Raw genomic sequence first — 24,002 nt, 5'->3', positions numbered from 1 at the left:
TTCAAATCGCCGTAGTGGCCTAATCACTTATTTTGGGCTTGCTTTCATAGACCTGGTTGCTTGTTTCTCTCGCGAAACCTGGCAACACTGTTTGGAACGGGAAAGCGGTCTCACTTGAATCAGAACTTGAATCAGTGACAGTGAAGAATGCAGTTTGGTGTCCCTGGTTAATTTAATCGATCTTATTCGGTCAGATCCAATGCCAGCTAGTTAACAGAGTGTGTTTTAGAGTGCAGTGTGTAGGAGGACTACACGTATATGTTGTATGTATGGAAGGGAGGTGTGTTGTAGAGACCTGGGCACAGCTGGGCTGTCGTGCGTCAACGCGCTCAGCTAAAGTTCTGTCCATGGGGACAGATGTGCTGCTGTGTGCCTGCAGCGACGAGGTCCATGTCTTCAATAAGCAAGAGAAGAAACTCACGGCAAGTTTGCTAGTCTATAGTTTGCTCTAGTCTGGAGGATCGAGGATGTATCATCAATCTTAGCCTAAAATTGGTGATACATCCTAAGATTCTGAGGTGACATTGTATTTGTGTCCTTTTACTGTTTTGGATAAAGGTGGTCCCTTTTAGATTAGAATTGTTCCTACTAACCTGTTATTTTGCTTTTCCTTTTATTGCAGGCTAGCCTCCTGTTCCCTTCTCCGTTGACTGATGTCATTCTGTGTCAGGATAAGCACAGCCTCTATGCAGTTTGTGACAGTGGCGTTTACTGTGTTAACTTATCATCTATACTGTCTAGGTAAGGACCCCTTTGTACTAGTAGACTACTGATCAGGATTATTATGCTGCAGACAACAGATTGTGTCAGATCTGTTTCTCTCACACATCATACATTTCGAAAATTGTAATTCATGTGTTTGAACAACTACTGTGACTCCTTCAGTTTCACTGCTCTTGTCTTCGCCAGGGTTCCGAGCTCCCCGGTTGACCAATCCTCCAGCCTGGCTGTGTTTGAGATTTCTTCTGATTGGCTGGCTGTCAAAGACGAAACGGTTTGTTCCTTGCTTGTCGTCGGTACCATTCTGCTGACCCTGTCAAAGAGAGACTCGCATTGGGGGTTTGCTCTCTACAAAATACCCTCCTCAATACAGTCAGCAGCCAGTGGGCATGAGAAAGTCACAGAGCTCAGCCTCTCTGTGGTGTCGGATGGTTCTCATGAAAACATGGAGCTAAACCAGAGGACTTGGCGTGGAAGGCGGCCAGTGCTTACTTGTGTCTATTCCAGTGATAACTCACCACAATCTGCCAACTCATCTTCCTCCGCATCGTCGCCTTCATCGCCATCCCTGAGCGACGGCCATTGCCTCCTGCAGCCGATTCTTTTCAAGCTCCTGTTTGGAGTCGACGTGGCCCTTTCCAAATCACCCATAATCCTCTGCGGCCTGCCCGACGGGCGCCTGTGTTCCTTCCCGCTGCGACTCCCGGGGTCACAGGTCAGAATTCTGCACAGCATCGAGCAGCCAGTGGTGCTCATTGGGACTTATGTGGTTCCATCTGACATGGACACGGGCACAGAAGGCCCTCAGTGCTTGGTGGTGGTGGGAGGAGAGGGGAGACTGCTGCTGGTCAGCACCTGCGAGGAGGGGGCAGAAGCAGGTGGTAAGGTCGCTGGTTTCACTGAAGGCTTTGTCTCGGGACCTGTGGAGTGTGGGTACGTCGATGAAGACCGTCTCTATTACAGCACTGGTACAGACCTCCTCGCTCTGGACCTACCAGTGGGAGCATCAGAGAGAGCTGGCCCAGGAGGGAGTAATGCAGTGGGCCACAGGGAGAGGCAAAGCCTGGGTCATGGTGAGGAGATACCCAGCAAGACAGTAGCTCCGGTTGCCTTCCAGAGACCTGCCAGTCTGAATGTCTATGGAATTACCACCCTAACTGGACCTTCTCACAGAAACGCAGGTAACCAGATTAGATCTAAAACCAAACACGTATTTGATACTTGATTTAATTGTACTTTAAAAGATAAAGATAAGCCTTAGCCTTCATTGATCCGGGAGGAAATTCAGGTGTCATAGCAGCAACAGCAGTAAGCGTGAAACACAGGACACGTAGGCAAGAACCAAACCAAGATGGATAAGAATAGAACAAATAAAAAAATGGTAAGACTCCCCCTGACACTAGACATCTGCACTGAGTCTCTAAAGGAAATAGTTACCATATGTACGGTGACAGTCATTATGTACAGTCTACCACCAATGAATATATGAATATACATGTATTGCCATAAAAAGTAAGTACGTCATACATAACAAAAAAGACAGTGGTGGAGGAAGTACTCACACTTCTTACTTAACACATTACCTGCCAATCACGGATATGTCCATTATTTAAAAAAAAAAGAAAATCATACTGTGGCGGACAGATTTAAGGGGTGGCGGCCCGCCACTGCTTAATGCATATAGGGGAAACACTGTGTATCGCCATATGTCAGTCATAATAAGCTCCCATTACACTGGTACTATCACTTTATGTATATATGACTGTTACTTATATTTGATATGATATCTTTACTTGCACAAGTCTGAGGTATTCTGACTTTTTAGTACGCTTTGTTTATATATTTGATACTGTATTCTGTTTTAATGTTTTTGTCATTATTACTTGACTGCAAGAATGTGTGGAGAGTTTGCACACTTCTACACCTGTAAAATTGCGATGTGACAAATCAAGTTGAATTTAAATATATGCGACAGTACATAAACATTGGTACTGTAACTTTGTGGCTGAGGAACTGTTTGGTGATCACTTGATATCAAAAGCTGATGGATTGACCAACAACAGACAACAGTTAATGTCAACTACTGTTGATAAGTAGTACTGCCTGAAGCTCATAAACACAATATGTCCCCTGGCCAAGCAGGGATTCCCTCTTCGCTGAGCAGTAGATGGTTTGGTCTCTCATGTGAAAGATCTGGGTTCGAATCCCAGGTAGGGCATAATACTTGGCCGGATTGCAGTTAATTGGACTAAGGTGATTCATCTTAGATGTTGTTCATTTTATTTTTGTCTTTACTCTTTGTTTTTTCCTGGTAAGATTATGTGTGTTAGTACTACTTGTGTGTCAAAGTCAAGTATTATACTCATACTTTGTACTGTATTTGTTTTATTTCTTAGGATCTTCATATTCACACACTAAGCTATATGTTTGTATTACTGACTTTTATTATTGCTGTTGTGTAACTGATCAGCAGGTGCAGTGCAGCTGGTAGGGCTGTCTTCCAGAGGTAGGCTCCAGAGGATTACCCTGCCAAAGAGAAGAGATGACAGAGGCTTGCCCAGCCTACCCTCATCACAGGTGGGCCAAAGGATCAGAGACCTGCTGGCAGCTATTGGAGATGTGTGTGACAGGTATATTACATTTCATTGACTCTTAAGGCCCTGAAGCGTCATTGATGCGAGCGTCATGGACACGTGTCATGTTGAACTATTTCACATTGGTCTCTAATAGTCTCTATGTGGCTGCACCATAATTATTAGTAATTTTAACCATATTGTACTGATCCAAATGAAACAGACGCACCAAACACACACACACACACACACACACACACACACACACACACACACACACACACACACACACACACACACACACACACCGTTATTGGTATGGTGTGTTGCTGCCAGTCAGTGGTCTCTGCTGAGAGCCTTGATGCTCCAAAATAGAACTGTGCTCTGAAAGACACCACTTCGCATCAAAACGTGTTGACGCGTCCATTTGACTCTTCCAGTGTCAAACAATGGGTGTGTTTGATGACATGTGTGCCTTTGATGCTTGCAGTGTGTCAGGGCTTATAACTGTGATTGTGATTCACTGCATTCTCTGATGAGACAGATTTAGTGCAGCCAAAAATATCTATTTTGTTCATGCAAACGTGAGATTCTGTTCTCCAGGGCTTCAGTGTTGAAAAGGACCATCCAGGACAAAAATGACATCCTACGCCACCTGAATCAGGTCCTCAACATTAGCTGCCTGATGCTAGCCAATCACGACAGTGAACCACAGATTCCCGTCCAGGAGAAGCCAATCAGATGTCACGCTGTGTCCAGGTGGAACAGGTTGCTACAGCAGGACTCCTTGAACCTGACCTGTGTTCTGGAAAATTCTAGTTGCTATGTTTTAGAACACGGCTGGTCCTTCTGTGTCATTGTTCTACCGCTTTCCTATTCTCCCGCTGTGGCCGAAAAGAACACCTCAAGAACCTTTATGTTCCCCTTTAGTTCTCTCCACCCGGGGGAGAAGTTTGAAGTGTCGTTGCCCCTTGCGGCTGCAGGTGATGTCACTTTCCCCATGACGGTGTGCTGCACACTTATCTTCTCGCTGAAAAGCCTGGTGGGTGAGGATGTGCTGGCGAGCCTGCTGGCCCATGGACATGCCGTTGCTGGACCTCGTCCGGTATTGGACAGTAGTTGTGTCAGTTTGGCCCTGGAAACGTTGACGGTGGATTGGTTGGATGCTCTGCAACTGGGCATAATCTCCACAGATACCGTCACCATGGATACGATCCAAGGTTTTATAAGCACTCGCAGGGGTAGAGGAACTGGCAGGCCAGTTGGAGGACCAGAACATGAGAGAGAGCACCATTCAGCGTGCATTAGGGTGTCATCAGAGCTGCTGAGTGCCACAGTGGTGCTGGACACACTTGAAGTGGATCCTAAAAGACCCATGCTGGCTCCCACACATCTATGTGTGTCTATGCTGCACTGGCTGCTCTCCCAAAGTCCTGGGAGAGGTGAGATGGGGTCCTGTGCAGACATGAGTGGACAGGGAATCTCGGTGGTCCATGCCCGGGGTCCAGGAGGGCACATGGTCAAACTGACTGCAAAAGAGGTTTGTGGCCAATGTATTTTATCGTGTCTGTGGAAGCACTATAATAATAAATAAAAGTGATTGGAGGGGGGGGGGGGAGTTCACTGAGGTTTGTGGCCAATGTATTTTATCGTGTCTGTGGAAGCACTATAATAATAAATAAAAGTGATTGGAGGGGGGGGGGGAGTTCACTGCTATTACACAAATGAACACAAATGAGATCAAAACCCCTTATGAAAATAACTTGAATGAAAATAATAAAACGCAAAAAAATGAATAAAATGCCAAACATATTTGTTCTGCAGGTAACTATAGGTTTAGAGATGGTGGAGAAGGCAGAGATGCCACTGCGTGCAGTGGAGCTACAGATTGAAAGCTCCTCAATGGCTGCTGTGTGCGGACTACACCATGCTGTGTTACGCCGTCTACAGGTACACACACACACACACACACACTCACACTCACACTCACATAACTGAATAAAGAAGGCGCTGGAGCAACTCGGATGATTGGAGCCTTTTTTTAAATTTTGATAGCAGGGTGCAGACTGCAGAGCACAGAAAAAAACGACAATGTTTCGATGTCGGGTTACAGCTTATTGCTCCAGCGCCGCCTTTATTCAGTTATATATGTCCGCTCCTGAGACTCTCTCTTTCAGGCTGTACAATTAATCAAATGTGTTATCCTATATTGCAATTTTAGAATATCATTGCCTTGACAATGGTTTTTGAAATGCCTATTCGATTTGAAAAATATGTTTAAAAAAAGTCACGGTGTTGAGATGAGACGTAGTATTGTTCTTCAAATTATGAGTAATAGTTATAAGTTTAGCCAATTGTACAGACTTAAAGAACTTTTTTTTATAACCAAGGTTTATGTTTTAGCTTGTAATTAAAGTAAATAAAAGATGAGTGTTAATTCTTTCATTTACTGCTTTCTATAGTTTTAGCAATTTTCGCGATCTTTTTTACAGTGGGCGGGGGCATTCGGGCAGGTGGCTAAATATGTCTTTTTTTTACACAATAACCCGGCGATTTCTTTATTATTATTTACAGTAGCTCTTCTAGCCCGAACAACTCACATCTGGCCATCAAAGACCACGGACGGGACCTTTTTTATTGTGTAAAAAATACATATTTAGCCACCTACCCGAATGCCCCCTCATCTTTTATTTACTTTAATTACAGTACAAACTAAAACATAAATCTTGGTTGTAAAAAAACTAAGTTGTCCTTTAACACAAGCGCATGTACAGAAATGTACAGTATCATGATTGAAGAGTATTTAAAACATTTTAAAAAGAGTATAACAATATTCAGAAATCAAACTGTCTTTTTTTTCTTTCTCCATCTTCTGCTTTTTTACCTGGTAGACATTGCTGCAGAGAGCTTCTGAAGAGGTTGTCTCCACCGTCAGAGTTGAGGGGTTGGGTCTGAGACAGGCTCTACGCAGGGCTGAGGTAAGACTTACTCAGTCCTTTATACTTGTTCAGTCATTGAGTACGACTCACAAGGGAATATATATTTTATATACACAGATGAACAACTAAAAGAGAAAACCGTGTAGATGTTTACTGGTTTTGGTGTGATGGGGGGCGAGGGGGCGGGGGGGCAGGGGGCTCAGGCAGAGAGAATGTTTCTCCTTGCCTGGTGGATTGATGTTTCCACAGATACTTTCAATAATAATGCAATACAAATATTTACAAATTAAGTGCACAACCCCTTGCGCAACATGCATCATCAAATCTTTTTCCTACCAGCTACCTAAAAAACAACAACGTATGTGTCATTTTGGGGCCATATATTTGAAGTGAAGCAAGTGATAAAAAATGTAAGCGTTAATTTTGATGTCATAGTACCGTTAATGACTTAATAAATGACAACTCTAGCAATGAAGTAATTCATGGGAAAATGTTTTACGTTTATATATTATATACTGTATGGCCGAAGCTGAGAATAGACAATTACATGTATTGACGCCGGTATGGCCTTTTAAGCATTGTGTCAACTCAAAACCCATACATATGCCCTCAATAGAGGCAGCACTGACGTTCAAAAGGAATTACATTTCACAGACATAAAGTTATACACTATGCAACATAGTTTTAGTACTGTGTTGAAGTACACAGTGGCACCTGCTTTTTTATACCAAGTTCTGTCATTTGAATCTTTTTTATATTTAGAGTCTCAGATTTTGTTTAGATGCATGTAATAGTATGATGATAAATTCTTTCTTTTAAAGATTTTTTGGGCTATTCTGCCTTTTAATTTATTTGATAGTACTGTAAAGAGTGACAGGAAACAGGGAGAGAGACAGGGAGTGACATGCAGCAAAGGCCATCGGGCTCGGGAATCGAACTCCCGACTCGTTGTCAGCCTGCATTAGAACCTTAAGTATATGTGTATGCGCCTTAACCACTAGGCAATTGGCGCCCTATAAATTATTTCTTATTGTGCTGTTTGTTATCCATATCTACTTCTAGTTACAGTATTACCCGTTTTAACAACTGAATCTTCCCATCAGGCCATGTTGCAGCAGCTCCAGCAGTGTCGTACCTCAGAGGCCTTTAGGTTGGTCTCGTCTGGAGGGCAGATGACCCAGTCTCTTCTCAGTGTCTACCGACAGCTAAGAGAGAATCCTCTCCTTATTATGTAATACGTATGATTCTCAGTCACGCATGCACAAACTTAAGAAAGTCTTTCTCAGCTGCAATCCTTGTCTTGGCTGCTAATGGTAAAATAGGTGACTGTTTACCTCCTCTCGTGTTTGTGTATGGTCATGGTAAACTCTATTTTGTTTGAGAGTTGTATGCTTTTATAGTGGATGGCAACCAAACCTACAGTACTGTAAAAAGAAAGTCTTGAGCTAATATTACCTCAAATATAACAACTTGCAGTATGATTTGGGGATTTGTCTCATTTGTGAACATATAATACGGTGCATATTGTCTCATTTAAATAAAAATGATACCCAATGCCTCCCTGCCTCACACTTGGCATCAAGGGTTGTACTGGGGTAATAAGTCCCTGTGACATACTAGTGTCATGTCCAGGGGGTGTACTTGTAAATCAAGCTGCCTCACGCAACAGAAACAGGAGATAGGCGCCACTTGTCTCGGGATCCGTTGGTTCCCAAGGCTACTTACTTACTTGACAATTCCAATATTCAGATGCTATGAGACGGCAATACTGAAATGAAACATCACTTGTCATACAGGAGTTTTTTTTATTGCTTTTATATTTTATTTATTTCTGTGTTCATGAAAGAGTCAAATAAGAAATCTGCATGGAAAACATAACATAAGAATAAATGAAAAATGCATCAGCATCAACTAGTGGGTTGTAAATCAGCACAGTAACTAACTACCATGCAGGCAGTGGTCTCTATGGTTACGGTCTACTGTTACTATCTATGAGTGATTGTAGATCGCCTGTTCTGTGCTAGAAACCCAATCATTCCTGACTGCTAATAAGCTTAGAAACCCAATCATTCCTGACTGTTAATGAGCATATCCTCTGACAGGACTATCATACTAATGAACCCGACCCTCGCTAGAAGGTGACCTCATGCAATATGGTATGGTATACCGCTGTCTCAAATGGCGCCCTATTCCTAGGGACTCCCCAGAGCGCTAAGTGGATGAGTGAATGGTCTGCTTTTGCCCGAAGGTCATTACACACTTCTGTTGTGACATGCTGCCTTTGACTGACTCCAAATATACACCGTCACTCAAATAATACCTGTCAGGATTGGCAAAATGAGAAATAGACAAGGGCGAAGCAGAAAAAGAGGAAAAGAAAAAGGGAATGATAAATCATAAGAACTAGTTACAAGTTGAAATGTAGATGAATGGTCAGAGCTTCTTGATTTCTTCTCGGGTGCTAGCTTGAGACAGAATTGTTGGAAGAAAAAATAACTATTGGTAGGAAAATGGGTCTGGTATGTCATTTGGGAAATCGACATCAGTGACTAATCCCCACACGTTAGAGTTGTTGGGAGAATTACATTAAAACGTTGCATAAAATTCTCTTGGGGGGGAAACGAAACAAAAAATGAAGACGGCAAGTGTAACGTTTGATCACACTGATATTGCAGTTCTGAAATCAAATCGATTAAAAAAAACGATTCAGTTCATCAAGGCTCTTCTTGGCTGAATATGTGAGGTCTCTCCTCACACACACACACACACACTCTCATCCCCTCGTAACAAATAGTTTTCTCTCTGTTGTGGCACGGTAGAGACTGCACCTAGTCACTGATGATGAATGTCCTTTACCCCAAAATGCAACCAAGCGCAGCTGAAGACAAGCCCGCGATCCTGACCCGCGGTGATCGTTGATTAGCGGCCACCCTCTACCTTGACATGGGGGTCAGAGGGAAGGTCTCGCCTCTGCTGTAGTCCAGTCTTGGGTCAATACTCCCACAGGGCTCCGGTGCTGGGGCCGAGGCCGTCTCCCTTCAGATTGCCTCCCTGGTCTCCGCGCAAGTACTTGCCATTCTTGCGTCGGATGGCAAAGCGTCCGCGCTGCAGGAACTCAAAGATGAAGTCCTCCGGAGTCTCACCATCTGAACACACTAGCCCAGCGCTGTTCACGTACCAGTAGTGCCCGCTCACGCCTTAAGGGTCAGACAGAGAGAGTGGGAGAGGGATCAATCACTTTGGTGATCAATATCTAACGATTGAGGGAGGTGATACTGATAACTAGAGTGCAGTAATATGGACTGTGAGTCTGTGGATATATATACTGTGTGTGTGTGTGTCTCCTAAAATGAAGAGGATCTTATTGACCTCTAAAGCAAAATCTTTTGTTTAACACACATGTGTGCCTGTGTGTGTGTATGTGTGTGTGTGTGTGTGTGTGCACACGCTTGCACAAGCATGTGTGAGACAAGACAGAAAACAATATCACTTTGTTTAAGGAAAAATGTGTTAGGACATGCATCTTTGTGGGTGCATTTGACTATCAATCAGTCTATCAAGATGACTGTGTGTGTGTACAAACCTTTAATATGGTATGCCCCATTACTGTGTTCCAAGGTGAAGATGTCATAGACAGATCGTCCAGCATCGAGCGTGTTGGAGTTCTTGTGGTGGCAGATAAAACCTGTGTCTCCTCTGAGAATCAGCATGGGCCGGTTTATCATTTTCAGAATCAACAGTTCATCCTCACCTGACCAACAGGCGGTAGCAGAGGGACAAAGAGTGAGCCGGGAGAGAGTGCAGAGGAATGGTGCAGTAAAGAGCACAATCATGTTGAGGGACAGATGCAGGACAAAACATAATGTCTTTGGATATTTCTGTAGTTTTGAGTAACTGGAGCATGCAGGCAAACATGAAGGACAATGTCTTCTGGAGTTTTAATATCATGACGAGTGGAATAAAAGTCAACTTCTCAATTCTTACCTATGGCATCACTGACAGCAAGGAGTTGGCCATTCTTCTTAATGCAGATGTATTTGCCATTGTTGGCTCTTAGCGCCACCCGGTGGCCTATCCACTCCAGTGCAAACATACTGTTTTCTGAACTGTACAGTCAAACATCACAGGGGAGAAACGCAACATTTCAGATCGAGTCAAAAAGGTTAACTCCATTTGACATAGCATGTGCTTAACAGATGCTCTCCCTGCCTATCAATTGCTATTTCCATTATATCTTGTTTATGTGTAGCATTTATTACTTGCTGTAAGCAAAGTTTCCATTATAATACCTTAAGCTATCACTCCTTAGTATAAGTCCATATCTACAGTATTGGGTGCCTCAGTTTTTGTAATTGTGCCGTTAACTGCAAAACTGTAGGCTACACCGTAATTATTGCCTTTTCAAAAGTAGAATAGTTCATCCTACAATGCCTAATCTGATTTAAGTGAAACGTACAATCACTGATTTGAGTGCATGAATAAGCTACTCAGTTACAGGAAAGCGCTACACAATATTGGCTACAAATTAAAATTGGCTAATTATATAAAACCTTTCTCTATTTGTACTGTAGTCCAGAGATTCTGCTCATCCATAGAGTCGTGATATGGTTATTGCCAGTGGTGGAAAGTAACTAAGTACATTTACTTAAGTACCGTACTTGAGTACAATATTGAGGTACTTGTACTTTAGTTCTTTGAGTATTTCTAATTTCCAATACTTGTACTTTTACTCCACTACAATTATTTGAAAACTTTAGTTACTAGTTACTTTGCAGATATCAATTATTATATTATAAAACATACATTACCACTTTAGCCCTATTTTATACCTATAGGCTATTTGAAAATAGCCGATCTACAAGCTCACAACGCGTCGCATTGTGACGCATTGTGAGCTTGTAGATCTGCTATTTTCAAACATTTAGTACTTTTACTTTTGGTACTATAAGTATATTATGATGCCAATACTTTTTAATTCTGGACTTTTACTTGTAATAGAGTATTTATATATTGCAGTATTGGTACTTTTACTTAAGTAAAACATTTGAGTACTTTTTCCACCACTGATGGTTATTGCATTAGTAGTATTGGTAGTAGATGTTAGATGATGTCTCCTCACACTTCAGTGCCGGTTGTCTGGATGCCTCCGTGACCCACCAGGTCCCAGTAGCTGCCCTGGCTGGTACGGAATGTACACTTCTTCGTCTCCTTGTCAATCTCCATCTGGAATGTCTCCATGTCTGTCTCATCCGCCTGGTTGGCTGAGAGGCTCACTCCTGCATAGAGCATATGGATTGGTGAGGGTTGTGTGTCACTAGCTTAATCTTGTTTAGCCAGGGGTTCTCATCTCCAGTCCTGGGGACCCAGAGTATTACTGGTTTCCAATCTAGCTATCCAATTAGGCACTAATTTAGACTTGGAAACCTGGTGAAAGGAATTAATTGCCTGGTAGAGGATTACAAGTGGAATGGGTTCCTAGTAATTGAGTTGAGATTCCTTTTTGGCTGAATAATGCCAAACATAGATTTAACCAAAGCCCTTGCAATGTTATCTTTTATGTTTTAGTTTTTTACTACACCCACATTTTGCATCATTGTGCTTCATTATCATGTCCAAATGATGCTTAACCAATGGACTTTAAAGTGGCGATAGGCAACATACTTGGGCTAAAGAAATGACAGAACACTCATTATGTGAGAGAAAATACAGCCTGTTATTTTTTGCCTCTGTATTTGTCCCTCCGATATCTCACCGCTCATCTCTCAAACAATTTTTAAGCTCTACGAACATGAACTATGTGAGGGACCAGTTCAAGCTTGTTGTTGTTGACAGCTGCTGAAAGCCAGCATACTTTTGATTTCACCGCATATTCAAGGAAACCACAATGATAATAATAATAATACGATGATGATGATTATATGAAAAGTGTCATTCAAGATTAAAGGAGCACTTCACCCATTTTCAACCTTATCGTCCTTAATGGGACCGCCATAGCTGAATGGGTGTGAACGGAAGGTCCCAGGTTAGATTCTCAGCCCTGGCAATGTGTCGAGGTGTCCCTGAGCAAGATACCTTACTCCTAACTGCTTCCCCCTGCGCTCAAGTCTGACTACATGGGCAGCAATCAGCTGGGTGAAGCTGAGAACTGAATTACCCCTGTGGGATGAAATAGGTCTAATTAATTTATGCCGGCCTATTTGGGGACATGCATGTCGGTATCGATGCAAGTTGTTCCATTTATACTGCTATGAGGCACAAATGTTATGCGAAGCTCGGCCAATAAGTTTCGCTGATGGGTCGTGTTAGCTAATCAGGGACTTATACTGGCTTAGCGGCTCAAACGTTACGTGGTGCTCCACCAATCTGTGAAGCCGACGGTTTGGGTTGGCCAATCAGGGAAGCCGATGCATACAATCTCCCAAACAGAAGCCCAGTCATTGGTGAAGCTGTCATTAAGAAGCTGTCCAGAAGCTGTCATTAAGTGGTTGAAACCGAAAAAGGTGAGCTAAAAAATGAATTTGTCCCATATTACAGTAATTTGTTTCTCCTTGTTAATGCTTCCCACCAGAAGCCCAGTCATTGGTGTAGGTCGGTGTTTATTTATAGATTTTTGCAAATTAAGAAAATACATTTATAGCTACTTCACTTAGGACCAAACGGAAACACATTATTTGATGGCATATAGGCCTACTGTTCTTTTTTTTTTTTTTCTCATTTCATTGCCATTTTAATGAAGACCCAAGCACAAAATAGCTACTCTCAATCAAATGACAAGCTCTATAGGCATGGCTTAGAAGCAGGGCATACTCAGTGCTAAGGGGTTTTCATTAAACCACCTATAAATCATACAGACAAGCAAACTTGTAGCTTTTCAGCTACAATAGCTGTTTTGAATCCAAATAGGGCAATTGTGTGACACCTGACCCGAAAAAAAGAAACAATATGTTGTCACCTTTTTCACCTCTGGGCTGTTTGCATGCCTGATCATATGAAACTCAAGACTTTAGTGTCAAAAGTTTGAGGCACGCACACATGCATGCAACTAACCTGCAGTAGTACGCCGTTTGAATTCTAAATCATTGTGATCAAAACAGGCAAGTATATAGGCTATAGTGAAGTCATCAGTCATACAGTATTTTTCATTTTCAACCTACCAAATCGTAATATTATCCTAAATGTTTGTACTGCAGTGAGTTTGTTGTCAGGCACTCAACCATGATGCAGATTGCGGGGGACTAAATCCCACATTAGATGGATCCCTGAATATCCCTGAATTATTTTCTTAATCCAATAACAACACTGATCCATGCACGTTACCCCTTTATCTCCTTCCCCCTTACCACCCTTTATTATCTCTGCCCCCCCTCCCCCTTTACATTCTTCCTTATTTATCCGTCCCTCACTCCTCCCTTCCACCCTCCCTCCCCTTCTCCTCTCCACCCCCCCCCCCCACCCCTGTCACAGCAGGGCTCTGACATAATCAGCTTTGGAGTACCAACCGCCCAATCCTTCAATCCCCTCATTGAAAGAATAAAAGAACAAAAAAATAATAATAATCAGGAAAATACCAGAGGATTTTGCAGTCCATGCTTGGCAGGATGTACAGATAATTACCTGCCCCTCTCGACCCCTGTGCCAACTAAGACGTGAGCATTCAGTCGTGAGGAGAAAACGCTGAAGAAATACGTAAACACTGATCTGGGTTCATACCACAGCCTATCACAGAGGCAGCACACCCCACCCGCGCTGTTATTTTAAGTCAATCATCTAAAGTAAATATAGTGACTTGGTGTAACCAATTAAGTTAGCATTAATTTCAATTTAATTTGAATTCTCAAAGTCACCCTCCTATACTATGCAGCCATGCACTAGCCTTTAGATGCCCATCAGCCACTTTCATTCCAGCTCAATGTCATGCTTTGTTTACCAGTCCAGTGTGTCTATTTCACACTAATTCAGCCCAGATATGATCCACGGATAGGGCTCAGCTGGGGCCTCGCAACGACTATCTGATAGACCAGAGAAAAGAGACGGAAGGCGGAGGAGGAGGAGGAGAAGAAATGGAGAACAACAGAGAGAGAGAGATTGGATGGGGGGGGTGGAATCTGAGCCAGGAATCTGCAGGATATCAGTAGCTGTGTTGAAGACGCGTGCTTTATCACAGAGGCCATCTCTTTGACACCTCAGCTGGTCAAGTATACCAAAGAAGATGTCGTAACAACCACACTCGCTGGTGGCTAATTTATACTTAGTTGTATGTCTGTGTTGCCCGCCCCAAAATAGCTGAAATCATCTTTTGTTTGTTTGTTTGTAGTTGAAAATTAGCAATTTTGGGGCGAACTACTGTACACAGTCATATGATGAAGTATCATTTCGGTTTTACTGTAAACCATTGGGCACTCACACACAGATGGATACAAGCACCACACACACATGCAAACTCATACACAGGTGTACAGATAGATACAAGCACACACCTGCATGCAAATTCTTACACGCCTGTGCATGAAGCGTCCACTCAAACACCAACACACACACACACACACACACACACACACACACACACACACACACACACACACACACACACACACACACACACACACACACACACACACACACACACACACACACACACACACACACACACACACACACACACACACACACACACACACACACACACACACACACACACACACAGTGCCCCAGTAGTGCCGTGTTTTGGACCAGACCCCAGATCCAGCTCGACTTTCTGGTGTTGTCCTGCCTGGAAGCAAGAAGTGGAGCAGACCTGACTAATCCATCAGCGATGGACCGCTCTGACATCCATTATTAATGGTAAGGTGATGCCACGGCCCCACTATCCCTCTGTTTTCTTCCTGCTCTCAATCCTTCATCCTTCACAATTGCATTTTTATTTCTCTTTTTCTTTCCCTCCATTCATTTGTCTTTCTGCTCTGTTTGTGCCTGAGTGTGTGTGTGTGCGTGTGCTTGCGTGTGCTTGCGTGCGCGTGTGTAAATGCAAGTGCGTACTTGCTTGGGTTGTTTGAGTGTGTGAGTCTGTCTGTCTTTGGCATATCATTTTTTCCCTTCCAAGATCACTCTGGACTAAAGGACACAGCGAGGTGTTGAGAGACAAAATTACTCACTCACACACACACACCCACACACACGCAGTCACGCACACACGCACGCGCACAAAAACGCACGCACACACTCAAGCCGTATAGGTGGTGAAAAGGGATTCAACCTGCCTTTCTACAGGTGTACTTTCACCATTGTGTACATTGGTATTGCTGTAGGGTTTTCACAAAGGTTTAGCAGAAAGCACGGCACAGTGATGCTGTAGTCACTAGTAGTGGCTGATATGTCCTGTTTCTGGACGCAAATGTAGCAGAGCTGACCTAGAATGTACCCCCACCCTTCCCCTGGACCTCCCCAAAGCACCTATTATGCTATGACCCGGTCAGCTTCTCTGCTCTCTGCTTTAACTCTGGCACTGTGTTCTTTTGGATTACTACTGACTCTGCCACACTTGTACATGGACTACTAGGATGTGCTGATGAAAGACTTACTTAATATTCACTCATATATTAATTGCTGATAGACTACATATTACCCAGATACTCACTTTTGAAGCCTGTTGACTCAACATATACTGTTGATGCTCTGTACACATATATATCTATTCATATATTTATTGGTGATAGACTGAGAGATTTATGTTCACATAGTCATTCATATAATCACTGGTGATAGACTGTACATTTATGACACACTTATTTCCAGTTTATGGCCAAATGGCCATGTCAATTTTCCCCTAAAAACTGTGGTACAGTGGTATTAAGGCACCCTTAATGACCACTATAGGACTATGAAGCCTATTGACCGTCGCTATGGCTCATGCCCCCCGATAGTTTATTTTTATTTGAATCTTTAAATGTATTATTTATTTGCTCCCGACTCTCACCTGTTCCTGTGTTTAGTCTTACTGCTGTTGTGACACATGATTTCCCCCCATGGGATCAATAAATATCTTATCTGTCTGCATGAATTGCAAATATGAGTGGATCACCCACTTCCCTCTGATAAGAAATACAGAATTGCTGCTGCTAAGAAGTTATTCACAAAGCACGGATATCCCTTGTGTGGTGTATTGTAAAGATTCCCTTACAGCCAACTAATTACAGCAAGTGCCATGTTAGCAGCTCTGAACCCTGTGTTTTTATCCAGACATTTTCTGCATTAGTGTTAATTTTCAAATAGTCGACCTGACACCTCGGCACTGATGGGAGCACAGACTCAGGCGTTGATTTATGTGCAAACACACAGGTGACAATAGCGAAGGCCCACCTGTCTACCCACCTGCTCCTATTGTCCTCCAGTCCTATGAGAGTCCTGCTTCACTTGTATCCTCCCTTCTCCCTTCTCTCCCCCCCCTTCCACCTCATCTCTTCAGCTTCCATGCTAACAGCAACGTATTTCACCATTCTAAAGTGCTTCTGTTTTTTCTTCAGAATTCCTTTCAGTTTTTTTTTTACACTTTCTGTTTCACTTTTTGTCATCTTTCCATCACATTCACCCAACACGCCAAAACCTCTGCGTCAATTTAAAACCACTCAGAGTTAAATGAACACTTGTATTGAGGGGTTTTTACTGTGACGCCTTATCGACTCCCATACTCTCTCCTGTGCCACTTCCTCACTTACTGGTTCTCTCATTGTCTCAGTCCTGCTTCTTCTCCATTGTCTCATGGCCCTTTGTTGTTGTTTTTTTTGGATTAGACCTTCAACCCTGCACTCTTCAATCTTCTCCCTTTCCCATCCTTCATACTGTGTCCAAGTGGTGTATTTGGCCAACATTACAGGTGCAATCTTAAAAGATATATCAGTTTCGACATGTCCACTCATACTGTGCTGCTTTTTCAACGTGGCATATTTTAACCAGTCCAACCTAGGGATGGGACGATATGAAAATTGCATGTCACGATTATTGTGGCAAAAATAATAAACCACTTTAAACCCCAGCATTCCTATTCTGGGGGGGATGTTCGCCAACAATAGCCGATCTACAATTGGCTGATCCTCAGTTCTATTAAGTATAGAGGGTTTAAGTGGTTCTGAATTTGCAGCTCAACAAAAGCTAATTGATCTTAGTGTATGACGGAGGACAATTTCACGATATATCAAAATCTCTGCGATACGATTATTGTGAGCGGCTTCTTATCGCGGTAATAACGATTATCGTCCCATCCCTAGTTCAACCCTGTGGACCCTATTCTGGTCATGTCATAATAGGTGAACATTTGGCCAAAAAGCTTGAGAGCTTGTAGATGGGCTATTTTTGGCAAAAAGATTTTGTGCAGAGGGAAAAAGGGAGGGGTCAATGATGTACCCCTGGAGGTCCCAATCAACTTCATGAGTATCTTTTAATGAATCATGCAGGCGTAGGATAGACAAATGATTCAGCCCTGGGTATAAGTTCTAGGGCTGAAGCATTTGAGTGACGACCCTCGATTCCTTTTTATTTTCGTCTTTTATGTTTTGATTTATTGAATACTTTATGTTCCGTTTGCATATAGTACAGTGGTACGATTATACAATGATGCTGAAAGGATAACACAAAAAGCCCTAAGGGCTTGTTTCCATTGTCAATGCACCAGTGATAGATAACCTTGAAGACACCTGCCATTATATTAAAACAAAATCTTTGCATTAATATTGTACGTGATGCTACTGATACGTGATGAGGCAAATTACTGGTTGCTCCAAACTAAACCCACACAGTGCTTGAAATGAGACATAAGAGTGTGGTCCCCATTTACGTATAGCAACCCTATGTGCAACACATGTGTTAGTGTTAAGATATGTTGCAGTTTTAACCCATTTAGACCTGAGGCCGATTCTAAAAACGCCTTCTAAAACCTAACCAAAATTTCTGAAAAATAAATAATTCTTACTAATAAATAAACAATAATGTTGCTATATGCATAGAAACAACTAAGGAGACACAGAGGTGTCTCTCGGATTGAAAGGTAGAACAACGTATAAGTTACAACAGGTCTAAATGGGTTAAAAGCATCATGTTGTATTTATTAGAAGTGGCTTACGTGTTTCTACAAGTGTCCTTGTGTTGGATTTAATGTATTGTCATGGTGTTCTTTTCACTTGTGATGTCTATTTGATTGTGTATTCTTGCTTGCTTGCTTGATTGAATTGATGGGAATTTGAGTCTGTTCACCTGTTTCCCATTCCACACTGTAGACTGGTAATTGTCCCACCATTAGAACTAGTCTTAAAGGAGGAGTTCACCCAAAAAATGACTTATTTTATATCAATTACACACCCCATGAAGCCTTGATTTCATGGATTTATTTTTGTTTTTGTGGCATTCCTAAGACAATAATTTGATGACCGTGTGTATTTCCGGTAGGAGACACAAATAATCTACTTTGTGTCTCCTACCGGATACATTAGCCGGTAGGAGACGGGAATCAAATTATTAGCTTAGGAATGCGACAAAAACAAAAAATAATCCATGGATTCAAGGCTTCATAGGGTGTGCAGTTGATAGAAAATAAGTACTTTTTTGGGTGAACTTCTCCTTTAACTCATTGTTGATTGGTCACACACACACATCTGATCTGTAATTTGTGTCACCTGTGTACTTGAATGCCACACATACCTTGATCTCTGAACCCTGAAGAAGGCAGCCTAGTCTGTCTAAAACATTGGGCTCCTTTTAGTCTTAAATAAATTACTGTCATCGGCAGCAACGAGTGTGCGGCGACTGTTTTACATGTTCAGATTTAAAAGTAACGACATAAAATGTATAATATTGTTCTGTTTAGCTGTGCTCAGAGATGTCACAGCAGTTGAGACCCGTGCTGGCCTGGGATTGAATCCCACCAGGGCCCTTTCTGCTGTGCCTGCATTGTGCTGCATAACCCTCTCTGCTTTCCTTCTGTCTGTCTGAATACAAATACTGCAGGGAATGGACTACCCACTCTCCTTGTTTTTTTTTTTTTTAGAAGTATCAGTTAATTATCCAGCTATTGGGCACATCCAAAAAGATCAGGGGCCCTGGCTGCATGGAGGCCCTGGCCCTGAGGTTAGAGGCAGCTTGGGTTTCTGAAAGCAGACCCCCCCCCCCCCCCTTAGCTTCCATGCACAAGGGCCTGGCTTTATCAATAATTCAACATGCTCAACTCACCTCACCACTCACTGCAACAGGACAGTCTACTGTATGTGGGTGAGTGTGTCAGAGAAAGAGAAAGCTTTTTTGTTTGTGCAAGACAAGACAAAGTGTGTGTGTGTGCGTGTGCGTGCGTGTGTGTGTGTGTGAGAGACAGAATGAATTCTCTTGTATGTGAGCATATGAGTAATACAGTTTGTGTATTCATATGCACATAGCGGTATGTGTTTGCGTATCTTTTCCTGCACATGCTTGCCTTTACTTGTTTCTGTCTGTGTGTGAACATATGAACATGTATTTGGGTATATGTGAACGTGTGTGTGTGTGTGTGTGTGTATCACATGCTTTATCTATTCTGTCTTCTCTGTCATCTAGCCCTGAGGCCAATCAGTTTGCTTGGACTCAGCCATTTGGTTATTGCCTCCAGCTCCCACTGCTAACCAGGAACAATGAGCGGGCAGCTCTACAGTTACAGTACCCAGGGCTAAGGTAACACTACACTACAGACAAGAATCTGCAGCCAAAGGATGGGCGTCATGGCCAAGTATGGTGACAAACACGATTGGTGTGCACTTATCCGTCCCCTATCCCAGATCCAAATAAGTCCTCTGGCCTTCAAGGCAATCAGGGGCTGAGCTCACAGGGGGCCCGCGGGGGCCTCTAATAAACCTATGGTTTACAATAAATGTGAACTCGCAATTATGTTTGCTTAAACACTGACCACACATATTGTGCTGCTTTTGATCGTATCGAGCCAAATTAGAATGACTTTGAAGCACACATGGGGAAGAGGGTAATTCATCAGTATGCTATTGTGCTGACGTGCCCACATGCTGATTAAATAACCCACTCAAACAGGCCTGGCCCAGCAACAAAGCATTAATGCGCCATGAACAACCACAGGAAATGTTTTTGTCCACTGGCCCTAGTGGAAAACTCACCAGCCACTTTCACTGTTTTTTACCAGTGGAGTCCTCTCACCTACGCGGGCGTTTGAGGTTTAACGGTACTTAGCTGATGGCTGGGCTGCTGTACTGATAGAGCAGCTATTTTGTGTTATCCTTTTAGCATTATTGTATAACTGTATAACTGAAGTAGTGAATCAATCAAAAGTCATATGAAGCACAAAGTGTAGGTTCTTTAAATAAACCCTCACCAGCCAGTACAGTACAGTGTATTACAGCAGCTCTGTCTGAGGCCCATCTAAGCCTGATATCTGCTTTGGCCGAGGGGGATTCCCTTTTGGCCAATTCACGTTGCTTCCCTTATTTTGTGAAAGCCTCTCCATCATTTCTTTCTATCACATTTAAGACGTTTCTAGAAAAAAAGCCTAACTGGAAAAATGGATTGCTGGCCTGAAACTAATGATACTATCAGTTTTATTTAAATAAATACAGAATATCCTTTTATCACAATTTTCTCCAAAATGGACAGACAAGCTTTTAGAATGGCGCAGTCCGTTAGAGTGACCCAATCCTCCCACTCTACATAGAATAAAAACACAGAATACTGGTTGTCAGGGGGGCACGTGTTCAAAAAGGGGATGACGTACTCAGTTCTCCCATATCAGCCACATCAATCATGTTTTCCTGGATAGATCCAGCCAGAGCCAGTGTGATGTCCTTCCACAGATAAATGGAGACAGGCACATGAACACCACGGACTACATTACCCATAATTACCATGCAACCCCTATCAGCTGTCAATCATTTGAGAGAGAGAGGTCTATTCCCTATAGGCCGCGCATATTCACCGTGTCCACTCGCTGAAGTGCTTCCTCTGCAAGCCAAAGCTCAGCTTTCTCAGGGTGGTATCGGTGTACAGCGTGAATACGTATAGGCTAGTAGTAGTAATTGTAATAGTAGTAGATGTAGTGGTCCCCCTGTGTGTGTGTGTGTGTGTGTGTGTGTGTGTGTGTGTGTGTGTGTGTGTGTGTGTGTGTGTGTGTGTGTGTGTGTGTGTGTGTGTGTGTGTGTGTGTGTGTGTGTGTGTGTGTGTGTGTGTGTGTGTGTGTGTGTGTGTGTGTGTGTGTCGGCCGCGTCCTCTTGTGATTACCGTCGGCCAGCATCTAAGGGGAACCTTTGACCACGTACTCGTAATTGGCTCCTGTGATTCTGTGCACGGCCTCCTCTAATCAGCTTGTGTGTGCCTTGACAGTTTGGTATGTAGAATCTAAGTAGGTTTCCTGAAGCGTACTGTGTGTGTGTGTGCGTGTGCGTGTGCACACGCGTTTGTGTATGCATGTTATGTTTGTGGGATGACATGCTGTCTGCAGCAATTAAACAGATAATGAATGCTTGACCCGACATAAAGAGTGCAACATTTTGATATTGAGAGGAGTGGAGCAGAGAAGTTGACATAATCAGCAAGTTGAATTTGTTGTATACCAGTCTAACACATCACCTCTAATTTGTTTGTGCATGTGTATTCATATATTTGTTTAAACACGTATTCTTATACATAGTCTTGTGTGTGTGTTTTTGTGTGTGCCATGATCCCACCTTGTCGTAAAGAGACATAGCGGCCGTTCCCGGCCATCAGCACCACCTGCGGGTGGCTCTCCTCCAGATCAAACAGCTCGTCTTTGCCCGGCTTGGAGCAGCGTCCAGACCTCAAGGTCCCCGTGGGGCCCATGGGGGACAGGTACTTCCCCTCGCAGTCTTTAAACGCCAGCTTCCCGCTCTTCAGCTCCAGCGTGTAGGCCGTGGCCCTGCTGCTCTGCGCCACCAGCTTCCCGTCGTTGCTGAGGTAGCGGCTGTCGCAGGTCTTGATGCAGTACCTCCCGTCCTGGTACTCCAGGGTGAGCAGTGCCGCCACGCCCCACGGAATGTTCCGGTCCGTCGCGATCTCGCCGTCCTCCGCGGCGAGGTGCGCGTAGCGCCGCCGCGCCACCGACAGCAGATTGGCCTGCGGGTGGAGCGCCAGGTGCATGGCCCACAGCTCGGTGTTGCTGATGATCTGGGCGAAGCAGGACAGGTAGTCGCGAGTGCCGCCGAAGAAGCGCAGGTGCTGCTCGGACTGCAGCGCCCAGTGCCCGTCCGACTGCGCCACGATGAGGAAGCGGCAGTCAGAGTTGCGTCCCTCTCCCTCTGCCTCACAGGTGACCCTTCCGTCCTTGTCGGAGGCCAGGTAGCGTCCCAGGTGGCTGCGTAGGTACACCACCTGCCAGTCCTGGGTGTCCTGCTCCAATGTCCAGATCTGCTTCTTCTTGAGGCTGGGAGCTGACGCATTGATCTGGGTGAGAGACACGGAGGGCTTGTTTTATAAAGGCAGCTCTCATGTTGAGGAATATTTGGAAGAATGCGATTGTATAATCAGTTCATGAAGGCCGCCGGGTTACTTGGCCTTTATGAATGCTTTGTTGTTTTGTGCTGCTGTTGCCATTCTTCCAACACGAGTGGGAAGCATCTCGTATGATGGATATAGTTACCTCCGTCTGTACACAATAATCCCTCTCTGTGTGTTTGGCTTTGATGTCTCACCTACAACTTGTGATAATCTGTGTGTCACTAAAAACCATGTGAAACGAAGCATGGGTATCCTCTTCCACACAGACTGTAGCCACCTCCTTGTAAATGTACTGTAGAATAATCCTCAGGAGAAGGCTGCTAGCGTCTATCCCAACAAAGTTTTTGGTGGTACAGCAGATGGATTTTTGTATAATCTTTTTAAATTCTATGGAACTAACTGAGTCCCATTCAAGTTGGAGAGTTAAATGAAGTATGAACACTGAGGATTTTACTGTGTAGAATAGTACTACTAAGGTAGGTGTAAGCCAGAATAGTTAATGTGCTCTTATATGGCTCTAGAGGTAGAGGATTTCACCAGCACTCCTTGGCTTGGGGATTTGATCCCCAACAGCAACGCCCATTCCTAAACCCCTCATAGTACTGTCTGTAACGCGGACAAAAATGTTCTTCCAAATGCCTTCCGTTAAGTTCATGAAACTCTCAAGAAGAATATACGCCCAGAGAAAGGTGCAAATCATGGGTTTATAAAACTATGGGCATGGTTTGATAAAACCGCATAGTTACTATGCTGTATGCTGTGTGTATGGTCCTTTTTTTGTGGTCGGCGACCACCCACGCTTAAAATATAACACGTCATGGTTGTTGGATAAAATTGTACCCCAGATGGAATAATATGTCATAGGTTGTTTGTGTGTACCTTGAAGCCAAAGGCCTCTGCAGTGAGGTAGCGACTCTCGTGGTTGATCAATCCAAACTGCAGCTTCAACGGGCGATTCCCATTGGCAGGCATCGTAACCTCAAGAGAAACAGGAGAGAGAGAGAGAGAGAGAGAGAGAGAGAGTGAATAAGAGGAGGTGGGGTGGAGGGGGTGATTGGAGTGGAGAAAGATGTCAGGAATGGAGTGTAGCAGTAGAGAAAGAGAGAGAGAGGGGCTAAAGACTGAAAAGAAAGGAGGAGTACACGACACGCAGAGGCATGTATTTCAAGGGGTGGGGGTGGGGGGCTGAGCGGTGAGGTCATGGGGAAATTGGGAATGATGAAATGAGAATGGCCGAAAGACAGGAAATCAATTCATTAAGGTACAGTATATAAAGTGCTCCAGA

At 43.6% G+C, this 24,002-nt stretch overlaps 2 protein-coding genes across 2 annotated transcripts; one reads left to right on the top strand and one right to left on the bottom strand.

Moving 5' to 3' along the window:
* Nucleotides 1–347: 347 nt before the first annotated feature.
* On the top strand, nt 348–7,682 carry faap100 (FA core complex associated protein 100; the record flags this gene model as incomplete). Its single annotated transcript, XM_080455685.1, has 8 exons — nt 348–422; nt 623–741; nt 910–1,901; nt 3,191–3,350; nt 3,897–4,833; nt 5,118–5,243; nt 6,185–6,271; nt 7,336–7,682. The coding sequence occupies 8 exons, from the start codon at nt 348–350 to the stop codon at nt 7,465–7,467; spliced, it is 2,628 nt and encodes an 875-aa protein (XP_080311811.1). The 3' UTR covers nt 7,468–7,682.
* A 1,541-nt stretch (nt 7,683–9,223) lies between these two features.
* On the bottom strand, nt 9,224–23,689 carry fscn2b (fascin actin-bundling protein 2b, retinal; the record flags this gene model as incomplete). Its single annotated transcript, XM_080455050.1, has 6 exons — nt 9,224–9,429; nt 9,816–9,983; nt 10,217–10,338; nt 11,352–11,508; nt 21,931–22,663; nt 23,597–23,689. The coding sequence occupies 6 exons, from the start codon at nt 23,687–23,689 to the stop codon at nt 9,224–9,226; spliced, it is 1,479 nt and encodes a 492-aa protein (XP_080311176.1).
* Nucleotides 23,690–24,002: the final 313 nt, after the last annotated feature.

Source organism: Gymnoscopelus braueri, assembly GCF_963280865.1.
Source record: "Gymnoscopelus braueri genome assembly, chromosome: 17".
NCBI lineage: Eukaryota > Metazoa > Chordata > Actinopteri > Myctophiformes > Myctophidae > Gymnoscopelus > Gymnoscopelus braueri.
This window is presented reverse-complemented; position numbering and strand designations above follow the sequence as displayed.